This window comes from Scylla paramamosain, chromosome 24 (assembly GCF_035594125.1).
Source record: "Scylla paramamosain isolate STU-SP2022 chromosome 24, ASM3559412v1, whole genome shotgun sequence".
NCBI classification, from domain to species: Eukaryota; Metazoa; Arthropoda; class Malacostraca; order Decapoda; family Portunidae; genus Scylla; species Scylla paramamosain.
This window is the reverse complement of record NC_087174.1, coordinates 3,970,479-3,984,143: the sequence shown is the minus strand read 5'-3', so window position 1 is coordinate 3,984,143 and position 13,665 is coordinate 3,970,479. Positions and strand designations below refer to the sequence as shown.

Genomic DNA, 13,665 nt, shown 5'->3' with positions numbered 1-13,665 from the left:
CCTGTAAGGCTGTAGTCTGCATTGAATATCCACCTGTAAGGTTGTAATCCTGCATAGAATATCCACCTGTAAGGCTGTAATCCTGCAGAGAATAGCAATGAACATCTCATTTATGTCAACTGTTTTGCAGACTATCTCTGAAGACATCAAATACACTAAATCCTATATTTCCAAAGGAATTTGAAACCCAGCAAGATGGGCAGCAGTAGAAAAGTGCAAGGAATGATGGCTAACCACACTCTGACTAAGATAACCTGACAGGAATCAAGCAACTATACAAGCTGGTCACTGAGGTGTTGACAGTGAGGTGAATGAGCGGTCTTCTGTCCAGGTTGCCTTTTATGGTGGTCATCCTCGCTCTTAGCCCCTAGTGTAGAGATGTATTATAATATTTAAAGGACATTATAGATGCACCATTCTTAGTTTAACAGGAGAAAATATTTGAAAGGGTGTACCTAGATACAACAACGTTTATTTATGTACAGAATATTAACAGACATTTCATTCACTATATACAAAACATTTAAATTAGGTAGATAGTTTACAGTAAACTGCTACAATTTGACATTTTGATTAAGAAAATCTCTATCTTCTATTAACAAAACTTTTCAATATAATGATCAACATTAAGTTTATTTTCTTATCTTTATTAGTATGTTTTCTTCCTTGCTACTGACTAACTTTTTTTGTCTTTTCAATACTATGATAAAATGCTAATTTTTTTTGTTCAAACTTTTTTATCTTTTTACTTTCATGAGATCATTGTGGCTGCTCAACAAGTACCACAGCATTTTCTTATCAAGCGGTAATGAAATCTAGTTAACAAAAGAATAACTAAGAGCACAAAGTGAAATATTGCAGTAGCTAACTTGTGCCTGAATTCTGCATTTTCAATTTATCTAAATATTTAAGTACTACAGATCTGATAATCTTATTTACCTCTCCATTTACATACTGAAACTGGAAGACTAATATTACGAGTCGGAAATCTTACGGCAAATTTCATCAGTGAACTCAGAACACTTAGCGGATCCACCGAGGTCACCAGTGCGGAAGTTACCCTCCTTGATGGTCTCGAAGCAGGCCTGCTCAATGACAGAGGCGTGTTTGTGCATATCCATGTAGCGCAGCATCATCACCGCTGACAGGAGGAGGGCTGTGGGATTGGCCTTGTCCAGACCAGCAATATCTGGAGCAGTGCCATGGACAGACTCAAACACAGCACCACCCTCCCCTATGTTACCTGAGGGTGTGAGGCCTAGGCCCCCTACCAGGCCAGCACAGAGATCAGAGAGGATGTCTCCATAGAGGTTGGGCATGACCAACACATCATATTGAGAGGGATCTTGCACCATGTTGAGGCACACTGTATCCAAGTACTTCTCCTCAAACTTGATGTCTGGATTTTTCTCAGCAGTCTCTCGGCAACATCGAAGGAAGAGTCCATCTGACATGCGCATGATGTTGGCCTTGTGCACTGCTGTCACCTTGGATCTGCAACAGTGAGAAAATGTTTCTTGCCAGCTATCCTTACCTCCAAAAATAAAACACCTTTACTTAGAGCTGAAAACTCAGGGCACTAACAAGCTTTCATGTATCCCATTAAGATTAGATAATGAAGGTCTGCTATAATACATACACCACAGAAAAGTACATAAGACCTATTATCCTCAAAAGATACATGAAAGTTAAAAACCAATCATCATATTGATAGCCATATTAACACTACACTCCAAGCAACATAAAAGTCATACAACCCTAAAACAGTTCACCACAACATGACAACTACGGCAGTCCCATCATAGCCTCACCTGCCATTGCTGCGAGCATACTGGAAGGCATACTCAGCCACCCTACGGGAAGCTGGCTCTGTGATCAGCTTGATGCTCTGCACCACACCATCGACAATCTCGTGTTCTATGCCTGAATACTCTCCCTCTGTGTTCTCTCGGATGGTCACCACGTCCACGTCCCGATAGAGTGTCTCGTAGCCCTCCACGCTGCGGCATGGCCTCACGTTGGCGTACAGATTGAACTCCTTGCGGATGGCCAGGTTGAGAGAGCGATGGCCCTTGCCCACAGGAGTCATGAGGGGTCCCTTCAGTCCAATACCATTGCGGTTGACAGACTCAATGGCTGCTGGAGGGATGCCAAACTTGCCATCTGGTCCCTTCACAGGTGTAACATCCACCTCCTCCCACGCAATGGGAACCTGAAGCACAGTATTTCCTCACTTTAAGGGCCAAGAAATAAATATTTCTTTCAATAAAACATGATTCTTGTATAAACAACATGGTCTTATTTTGTATGTAAATCAATGAAGCTTTAACTACTCAATAAAACATTTTTTTTCCTAGTCATCATAACGTGGTGAGGATGCACCTGAGTTCTGAGAAGATAATGACTCAAAACCAACAAATAAAAAATATTAGATGGTATAAGCTACACTTTCATACTAACACTGTTGCACTCTTATCGTTATGAATCTCCACTTAATACAACTTCCCAGGTATCATATTGAAGTGTGTACTAATTTAGTACTAAATAATAATAATCTACAACTTTACACTAACACCTGATACCATCAAAGGGCTCACTATTTCCAAGGAAGAATGGATTTATGAAATAAAAATCTAAAACTTTACATCATCACTACTGCCATCACTGGCCTCTCATCACCTGTCTTACAATAGCCTTTCTTACACATCAAAGATGAAACAACTGCTTCAGAAGCATACACTACACTTAAAATGATACAAAATGTAATCAAGCATTCCTCTCATTACCAATACTTACGTTACACTTTACACTTCAGAAATTACACTGCCACATATGAAGCACTACACAACCCAAAATAACAATCAATACAATTAAACTTATCATATTTTTTTTACAATACTTACACCAACAACATCAGTTAATTGTTACATGCAACTGAAAATACCTCAAATTGACAATAAGAAACCTTTTCAACAGGCCCTAAGCTAATCTCCATCCTTAACCCGCCACTTATATCTTTGAAGACCCAAGAGGATCTCTTGTGGTAGCAAGTGTATCTGCAAGGCATAGAATAAGATAATCTACATAATAATACTCATTAGAATACAACAGCAAAAATAATGAAACCCAGACCTTTGTTACTTAAATCTAAAAACACAGCAAATGTTTCTGCTTTAATTGCTGGTGAGGGCATGTCTATACAAGACAGCCAGAAGTTAGTCAACAGACCCTACTGGACATAAAAGAATGGTGCAGTCCACAGACACCTGAGGAGCACAACAATTGAGCATCTGGACCTTTTTGCTGGGGATGGATGATCAGCTAATACAGTAAAAGTTAAAGCATGCACAGTATAATGTAAAAACAGTGTAGGCATAAATAATTAAAAGACATTAACTTTCTACATTATCTGAAGAACTGAGGAGGGAAAAATAACACAAGTTATTATACAAATTAACAGGCCTAAGCATTAAAGAATGTGAAAAGAATACAAGGCAGAGTGAGTTGGAGCAATGTGTTAAGTAGGAGAGAGTGATACACAGCAGATATCAAATGTTGGTGATGCACTGCAGATATCAAGCTAAGCCCTTCAACAATGTGAAATGGGTAACACAAAGCACCTTGCTGGTAAGGGTAGAGTCTGGGATTGCTGATGTGAAAAAGGAAAATAAGAAGGAATATTATCATTATTGTTAATATAAATTTCTCACAGACTACCATTTTTCAAACTGCATTTTATGGCCCACCAACACTAAGTTTGTAACATGCAAGTCAAGTATACCACAGAAAATGGGATGATCACAGTTTAGTAAAGAGCATGTGGAAATATCAATACATGAGCCAACACTGTGCTCACCTCAGCTGCAGAGAAGATTTTCTGCACAGCTGCGGAAATCTCCGGGCCAATGCCATCGCCTGGGATCAGTGTGACGGTCCTGACATCAGTGCTGAGCTGGCGGGCTCCTGATGACCGCAGAAGGTTGAGCTGAAGAAAAAGATAAATGATGTATTCAAGATCTAGTCACTCAAGAAGGCAACCAATGCAACAAGTTTTCTAAATCTCTACAATGTAACATTTCTACAAGTGACTGTATGCTGTTTATCCAATTCAAGATGAATTTAACATGATTCAAGAAACCATTTTTTGCTAGTTTTCTTCTACACTGACACCAAGCAAAGCACAAAACACTATATATAAAAACTTGAATACACTTAAAAAATCTAAATCTTCAAAAGAAGGATGAATTTTATATTTTCCATTAGTTGACAATGAATGTAAACAGATTCAAATAAGGTGAAAATAAAATACTTAGTGACAGTTAAATGGCTTCAGTTGAAATTCTGGGCCCTACAGAGAGAAAGAGAGAAAAGATACTGTTGATGGAAGCATGAAAGATGAACAGGTATTTGTCAAATGCCACTGTTCCTTATTCCACTTTTAAATGCAATAATTCTACAAACGTCCTAATAAAATAATACCTAGACTATTACTGTTGCTTTATCCCCATTCACCCAAATCTATAGTTTTCCTCTAAACCTTAGTTTTGCCTGCATTCCTGAAACCAGAATTATTTAATAATATCATGGCCAAAACTGCTGTTAGCTAACAATAATATCCAGCACTGTCTGGGCAGGGGAAGCAATATTGGGCTAAACAAGCCTAAATTTTGAAAAGCTGAATAATTTCAATTATGGGATTCATAACTGATGATGCCAAATATAAACTCCCTCAGTACTGTACACACAATAATGTACTACCAGGCTATTCTAATGGAAGGTCCATACAAACTTCCTCTATTAAATGCATGTGCAGATATAAAGATTATTGCCAGTCCATTATGTTGTTTGAGCCTTGAAGCACCTCAGGCAGCTTTTTATCAAACAGTAATGAAAAATCCTTGTCAATGTAACAATCACTATTGAAACAAAAGCTGTCTTCAGTTCCATCCAAAGACATTAGCCTGTAACACACCACACAGTACATGACAAGCTAAACGCTATCCATCCAAAGCTTGCACCTGAAGCCAGGAAGAGGTTTATGGCAAGAAAGCTGTTGATAGGAAGAGCACTGTAGAGTCATGAAGGTCTTCATTTTTTTCCTGAGTGTTGTACAGTTGCAACTGAATAGAATATGACCAAATATTGATATGTGATGATATCCTGTCTTAAACAAGTGGTTAGTAATAAATAAAGCATATGAGGCAAATATTATCAGATGAGCCATAATCTTGTGCACACAGCTAACATCAACTGCTGAGCCACTGACATTGTGTGTGTGCGTGTGAGTGTTGTGTGCACTGTCTCATGAATTATCTCATGATCTTTGCCTCCTTTATTTTATCTATAACAAATTATATCTTTGCAATGTGACATCATTGCATATTAATATTTGATCATATTTCATAAACACAGCCACAACTCTGCAAAGAAAATAGTCATGAGTGGCACTGAAGGACAGAAAGAATGAAGGAATGTGCAAAATGGGAGGAAACTCTTGACATAGGTAAATAGCATCTGAAGGCAATAAAAATCTATGACAACAGTGAGATAAAAATTACTAAAATATGTGGTACAATTATTCAACAAAGTCAGTCTACCACCTTGTTTGTCTCTCACAAATCCATGTATTTAAGTCTTTTTATTTTCTGCTGAAGACATTGGTAAGCATGAGTAAGCACATAAACATCTATTGTGTTTACTAATGAAGATGATGTTGACCAGCCAGTCTATCTTAATCCCACGGCTCAGGTATCTCAGAACTCAAGTGGGCACTGCCCACTCAAGGAGCACAGCTGGCATTTAGGCCAACATCACCAGTATATACCTCTTGCCACCGCTGACACACCCTGACAGCCCCTGATACACCCTGACAGTCCCTAACAGTCCCAGACACACCCTGACAGCCTTTGACACACCCTGACAGCCCTTGACACACCCTGACAGCTCTTGACACACCCTAAGAGCCCCTGACACCCCTCGACATACCCTGACAGCCCTTGACACACCATAACAGCCCTTGACACACCCTAACAGCCCCTGACACCCCTTGACACACCCTGACAGTCCTTGACACACCTTAACAGCCCCTGACACCCCCTGACAGTCTCCACTGTTACAGGTGCCTTGCTGCCCATACTCCGTGGCCTTTTTCTTTTAAATAATTTTCCTTCCGTTTCTCCTCCTCTCATATTTCATCTTTCCATATTAATTCTTCTCTTCTACCCCCTCCTGATCATCCTCCTCTCTTATCTCCTACATGGATGAGAGAGAGAGAGAGAGAGAGAGAGAGAGAGAGAGAGAGAGAGAGAGAGAGAGAGAGAGAGAGAGAGAGTGTGTAATAATAATAATAATAATAATAATAATAATAAACGGTTTATTATTTAGGCAGTTAACAAACTGAGAATGTACAGAGGGGGTGGGGAAATAACATTAATCCTAAAGGTGTGTGTGTGTGTGTTATACCGGTATCCCAGTGAGGTATAACATTATATCTATCATTTTTATCTAAACAGTTTTCTTTATATGGTTGCGTTTAAAGTTCATGTTCACTTCTTATTTATCGGGCAATGAAACACTTTACTGCACGGGCGTGACTCCGGTGACGTGTGATGACCTGCCGGTGACCTTACCCTCCGGCGCCCAATTTTAGGCCCGGTGAGCTCCTTAGGCCAAAACGAAACGAAAACATATATTTCCCACAATAACACAACTCAAACCTTCACCCACAATATGCATTGCACAGCACAACACCTCACCAGCCTTAGTATTAAAAAAAAAAAAAAAAAAAAAGCTTAAAAATACGTTATTTACACTAAAACCGGTGTATGGTGCCACTTCCTGCTATCTGTAGTCCCCCATGAGTTGCAGATGTCTCCCAGGAGTAAGAAAATCGTAGGTTATAGAGGTAATGTTGAGTAATGGATAGGGAAAAATAGGTATTAATAGTCAGTCAATACTCACAGCTGACCGACACAAGCCCGCCATGTTGTCTTCTGCTGCAGGATTCCCAAATGACGGAAATGGGTTAAAATTTTTACTTCTCAGTATACAGATACTCATAAATTACAGAAAAGTATTTGAAAAAAATTACCTCATACTATACAGAAACTCAGAAATTGCATAAGGGTACAGGAAAATAGCTATACGGAAACTCAGAAATTGTACTGAAATAATTTATTCCATACTATACAGAAACTTCTACATTGCAAAAAAAAGTACTGGAAATTTTACTACATATTATAGACACATTCAAAATTTGCGGAAAAGAACAGGAAAGTATCACCCAAGATATTTATGAATTCCAAACTAATGCAAAGTGAAAAAAAAAAAAGATACTTGCTGTTACTAAGCTTGAGGAGAAATTTTGATATGAGTAAAATATATTTCAAGGCACGATTGCTGTTTGGTTTAACAGAAGGAGAAATGAGCTGCGAAAAAAAATAAACGGCCGTTTTAATGATAATGGTAAAGGCGCATTCTTGAGTCACGTTGTAGTCGCAGTACGCAGTAACGGTTGTAATAATTAGTACGCAAAATAAAAAAAAATCAACGAAATTTACTAAAACATAATATATAACATAAAGAAAAGAGATAAAAGGTATTCACTTTGTATCATATCTCGTTATAACAAAACGATTTGTCCCTGAAAGAAATCCTTTCTCTTTATAAGGACTAAACTTTGCTTACCATCACCATATAAGACATTAAACTGACGAAAAAACATTGGCAGCACATCAGATGTAATTCACACTGTGTTTCTACTTGTAATCATGAATATCCAATGTGTTGTTGTAGTTTATAAGGGTGAATACTAATGAGGTGGCGGTGGCGAGCAGACCCCCACAGTCCCCCCTGCAGATACACTAGTGCCTCAGTGAGTGGTGGTGCTGGCGGACGGTGGGACGCAGACACTTGCCTTCCCTTGTTTGCTGTCTTGTGGGGCTTTTTTTTCCCCCCCTTCAGCCACCGTCCTGTGATCATGTCCGACTCCGAGAACAAGGAGGAGACCAGCTCGCCCGTGGAGAAGAAGCCCGAGGAGGCCGAGGAGAGCCAAAAGGAGGTGAGCTGCTGACCCAATATGGATGTAAACAAACTTTATTAAATTTCACTGCACGGTTTAGAAGGAAAATTTCCCAATAGTTTCTTTTATATCTACTTAAGGCGTTGCATTTTTTTGTGTGGTGGTGGTGGCCATAGGTAGCAGCAGTGGCCGCCTGGGGGAAGGCGAGGGGACAAAAGGAAGGGACTAGTGGGGCCAGGGCTGCCAGCGAAGTCATCATGTAGTTTGTTGTCGCTCACCAGCATACCTTTGCCTACACCTTGCTTGGGCGGAGGTTTCACTCCTTTTGAGGGAGCCCTGTGCCACGCAGCATACCAGTGAGAGGAGCAGTCACATGCCTTACCTGTTGACGCTTGAGGCAGCAGTCCTGTCAGACGCACTGCTCTTACAGTGGACACACCAAAGTGGAGAGTGATAGGGGTGAATTTTGGGCAAATCTTCGATTTTAGAAGTAATCTGAGTCAACTAATTTTCAGACGTTTTTCAATTTGTGATTTACACAAGTAAGGGAACAACAGTGAAATTACAATACTTAATTAATCAAAACTTAACGTAACCTAGCCCTTAAATGAAAATGCTGATGTTATTTCAATATTACCCCAATCCCTTGACTTAACATGCAACTGCTTTATTATGATATATTGTACTGCTTTATTATGATATATTTTAATGTGTTTTGAATTAATATTGCTACCAAGGTGCTCTTGTGCTATTATCCCAGCACAGTCTCAATAGAAGGGAAGGGAAAGCAAAAGCCTGATTCTTCTCTTGTGCCTCCTTGCTTTATTTACAAAATCTTCAGACTGCAGGTGTCTTTGCCTACACACTTCATGGAATTCTGCACATCTTATACAACAGTTTTACAGTCAGTCATATTGATGCTATGCGATGTCCAACCTTCATTGTAATGTTTCCAAAGTCCAGTACTGCCTTGCTCTCCCAGAGTTAATCCATGCCCAGCAAGTTCTCAATGTTTGCCACTGCCACAAAGACCAGAAGTTTTTCGTGTGCCCCACTGACATCAGTCGTGGTCTGCACCAGCCCCTTCAGCTGGGTGCAGTGGTCTGTCATACCACGCAGGTGCTGTTCTGAGGATCCAAGGTCTGCCACTGTTGCCACAAATGCCCTACTGCAGGAATGTATGCCCCACACCCCTGTCCACCATCAGACTGCAGGACTTCCCATCCGCAGAACACCCCCATTAGTGGGGAGCGAGGCCCTGCAGTAGGAGGAGACTGTACATGTCCCTTTCTGGCCTTGACCAGCTCCAGCAAGTCAGAGGAGCAAGTGCCCTAAGTACTGTTCTGCAGTATAGGCTCCAGCTCAAGGCCTCAAGCTAGAGCCTCCAGCAGTGTTTTGTTGTGAGCCTACTGGATGTAGATGTGGACCTGCACACTGTCCATCATTTCTACAAACTGGTCCCTCAGCAGGATCTACAACATGTCGTCCTCAGCATCTGGGTGTGCCCTGTGCACCAACACTTATAAATCCTGCACGAGGTGGGTTAAGGACAATCTAGGGCCCTTAATCCTGGCCTTGAACTTCATGTGGTACACTTCAGATTGATGCTGGTGCCTGTACCTCTTCTTCAGGGCCCCTGCTACCTCACTGTATTAGGTATGAGTGGAGGCTGGCAGTTGGTTCATTATTTCCAGCATTGATCCCTTCAGTGCCCCCACCAGCTGCAAGGTGATCTTCTTCAGACTCCAGCCTAGAGCACCAGCCAGCAACTCAAACTATGCTCAGTAGGCCTCCCAGGAAATAGAGCTGTCAAACTCCTGGGGCCTTTGCTTCAACAATTTGTAAGGTCGACGGTTTGCTGGTCTCCAGGGTGGAGAGGGAGAGGGTGGGCATGATTGAAGCAGCATTGGAGGCAGTGAACAATTTGGGTACTGATTATCCGTCATGATAGAAGAGAGATGACTGTATTTTGACATTTTGTAAGAATACATTTATTATGAAGCTGATATTTTGCCTGATGTTTACAAAAATTGTAATTTTCAAATTAATCAACTGTAGAAATACTAATTAGTAAATGACAAAGTTTCAAGGCTAATGTATACTTCTAGTACAGAAAAAATTTGAGTTTTTCTTTTTTAATTGCTAATTAATTTGTGTTTCACGTGATAATGATATACAAGGTATAACACGAGTTTCTGTGGATATTGCCAGAGGTGAAAATACAGGTTATTCTAAGTGGAAAATGTTGTATGCAGGCATGCATTTTAAGGTGTTGTTTACCCATAGCATGAAATTCATGTGGCCTGGCGACAGATACAATGGCCGAGTCAGGTGGGTATCCAAGGCAAGGATCTGAAATTCTGAATAATTCAGTCATGATTTCTACAAGTTTTGGAGCTTTACAGTATCACATGGTGAGACAAGTGACAACAGTGGACCACTACCAATTACTGATGAACATTACACAATGATAGTATGGATGTAATAAATGACAAATAAAGTAATAGTCTGCATGGCACCATGCATTGCCTGCCTGGGCAGGAAGTGGGAAGGAATGAGGCTAGCAGCAAATCAGCTGATTGTTAGTCAGATTGCTCAGTTTCCCTCCAAGACAGTGGCAGTGAATACGTTCAGATTGTATTGCATAATGTGGAGTGTGTGGAAAGGGTGTTTCTCCACCATGGTTACCTGCCTGGTCCAGCTGTTGTATGTCACCAGACCACACTTGAATTTCATGCCACAGCCAAACAACACCTCAAAATGCATGCATGCATAGAACATTTTCAACTTGGAATAACCTGTACTTTCACCTCTGGTAATATCCACAGAAACTTGTGTTACACCTTGTATAACAAATATGAAATAAAATGTTGCTCGCTTTTATTATAATTGGTGTTTTAGAACTCGGTGCATAGATATGAGATATTTCTCTCTGCTGTAGGCCACCCCAGCAGCCCCAACTGCAGCCATGGTAGAGGCAGCTGAGGAGGCCAAGCTGAGATCTAAGTACCCTAAGTACCCCCCCATGGCAGGACACTCTGCCTTCCTACAGAAGAGGCTCACCAAAGGGGTTAGTATGCACAGTGGGATATATTGTAAAGAGAGTAGTATGAATTTAGAGCTAGAGTATAATATACTGAATGAAGTCTTGTTGGTGCTCCTAGAATGCATTCTGCTAGAATGTTTAACTATTTTTTTGTTACCTGTAAAATCACCATGAAATTAATGTAATATTGGATATGCATCATTATCTTTTTCTTCTCATAAGAAAGACACGATGGAGCATGCTATTATTAGTACATGTATAATTCTGTTAGTTCAGTCCATCGTTGACTAGAGAAGCCCTGTTGAAGAAAGGTTTTGAGTACAATACATAACTAAGTTTTAAGAAATTTTTTAATATAAATTATATACAATAATATATGATTCATTGCTTACCCTACATGATTGATTTGATTCTAATCATTCCCACACCAGCAAAAATATTTTGACTCTGGAGACTACCAGATGGCCAAGCAGAAACCTGCTAGCAAGTCCAGGATGCCACCGCTGCTTGCCCAACCCACCGGTGAGGCCATCCCCACCCCAGAGTCAGTGCCTGTCAGGAAGACCTCTATCATCCACAGCAAGCTGACCTCTGCATCCTAAACCACTCTCATTCACTGACCTGTCTTTTACCCAACCATTTTCTGGGTCTCGGGCAGATTGTGATGACTCAACTACTACTTCATGATGATAACCCTGTTGTGTGTCTAGAGTGGAAAGGGAGGGTTACTGAGCCTCCTGTGATCTTGACCTAGTTGAACTGGACTACCATGTATTGCTTCATAAGTGTTGGGAGTCATGGTGGTCATTTGGGTAAGTATAGCCAAATGTTCTCTTCCTTACCTAGCCTGTTGGAATGGACATTTTGGCCTACTAACATACAAAAAGAGAAAAAAAGGCTTCTTGGTCACAGAAGCAGATTTATGGCCGTGTCTGTGTTGTGTGATACTAAGGTCTTTTGTGGTCCACTGAGGGTTTCTTAAAGCTTGATGGTAGTTGAGAGTTGGCCTAGCAGTGAGGATTTACATTTTGACTAAATACATTTACTTACCATGTTACCATTTTTTTTTTTTTTCTTCGTGTGATAAGTATTTTGAATACATACATACATGTTAAAAATTCATTACTGAGTTGAGGTAGAAGAAAACAATTAGTTTCTAACTTTTGTGAGTGACTTTGAGCTGGAGAAGTAACAATAGTAATTTTTTGCTTCATGGAAAGAAAACATAAGCTTTTGTAATGGTTTAAATAATTTTTATCAATATTCTTTTCTACCTAGTTTTGTCAGCACTCTGTTATTTAAAATAACCAAAAGTACTGTAGATTCAGGTTTTGTTTCATCTCAAGTATTTTTTAAGTGAAACAGTTTTTCATGCCTTTCTTAGACTTGGGAGTTTTTCATGCCTTTCTTAGACTTGTGACATGTTCCTGAAAGAGTATGATAAGAAAGGGAAAAAAAAAAAAATTTAGTGCATCCTCATAATACTGCAAAGCTGATCATGACTTGAATATTCAGACTCAATTCTTGTATTGTGTAGACTTTGAAAGTAGCTGAATACAGGTTTCATGACTCAACATCAGTTTCTACAAAATTTGAACTGTAGACCTATACCATGTGACTTTTATCTATATGTCTTTCATATTAACCAAAAGAGATCAATCTTATCCTTCATAAATGGTTGATTAGAGCACTTTGCTTAGCTCTGGTGAGGTGAAGCTTGAGTGACCCTTGCAACCCCCCCTTCCAGTGACCAGGTTAGACTACCCCTCACTCACTCTGGTCACAAATTTACTGCTGAGAGCCATAGTCATGCAGTTCTATATTTTTAACCAGTATCATTGTAGCTGTGTATGGGTCTGGTGTATATGGGAAAGCATATACAACTATGGATGTAAATTTTCACAGAAGAAATTTATAATATTGTTTACATGCCATATATAACGTTCATGGAAACCTTTTGTTGCCTGTCAAGTTTTCTCGTGTTTTGTGCTGTAAAAAATAATAAACTGATATTAGTTTTCAGATGTAATTTTCTTTCTACCATAGTTCTTTTCCTTATTGTGTGATTTGCTTGAATGAGACTTTATGGGTAATCTGGAGAAAAATAAAAATGAATAATAATAATAATATATATATATATATATATATATATATATATATATATATATATATATATATATATATATATATATATATATTATATATTATGAAAGGTTTACCACAATGCAGGTCTATTAAGTGCAACTATACTTTTAATGAAGCATGGAAAAGCTGTGTACCAGGATAACATCTTGGAAACCTTGACCATTTATAGAAGTAAAAATACAAGAGTGTCCCCAGTTTCCTCACTGTCGTTTAATTGTCTTTTCAAGACATGGGGAATACAGGGGCAGTGTTCTTCTAATCAGTCAATGTGCAACCAAGCCACATTTTCCTACATGGGATTTAGGAAAAAACAAAGAGTCTTTATAATAGCAAATACTAATTTATTTCCACAATAATATGCTGAACACGTTCTAAAATACTTGCATTATAGATAAGATTAAGGGAGTAAGAAGAATGCTTGTACAAGTCTGTACAGATCTCAAAAAAAGACTCC

General features: G+C 39.4%; 2 protein-coding genes across 2 annotated transcripts; one reads left to right on the top strand and one right to left on the bottom strand.

Annotated features, from left to right (window-relative positions):
- Window positions 1-456: 456 nt before the first annotated feature.
- On the bottom strand, window positions 457-7,054 carry LOC135112597 (probable isocitrate dehydrogenase [NAD] subunit alpha, mitochondrial). The gene is made up of 4 exons (XM_064027098.1): window positions 6,961-7,054; window positions 3,857-3,985; window positions 1,812-2,212; window positions 457-1,494 (listed from the first exon to the last, which is right to left on the bottom strand). Exons 1-4 carry the CDS (start codon window positions 6,982-6,984, stop codon window positions 975-977), a joined length of 1,074 nt encoding a protein of 357 aa, XP_063883168.1. The 5' UTR covers window positions 6,985-7,054; the 3' UTR covers window positions 457-974.
- Window positions 7,055-7,850: 796 nt separating this feature from the next.
- LOC135112599 (cAMP-regulated phosphoprotein 19-B-like) lies at window positions 7,851-13,088 on the top strand. Its single transcript, XM_064027099.1, has 3 exons — window positions 7,851-8,059; window positions 10,962-11,090; window positions 11,498-13,088. The coding sequence occupies exons 1-3, from the start codon at window positions 7,979-7,981 to the stop codon at window positions 11,666-11,668; spliced, it is 381 nt and encodes a 126-aa protein (XP_063883169.1). The 5' UTR covers window positions 7,851-7,978; the 3' UTR covers window positions 11,669-13,088.
- The last annotated feature ends 577 nt before the right edge of the window (window positions 13,089-13,665 follow it).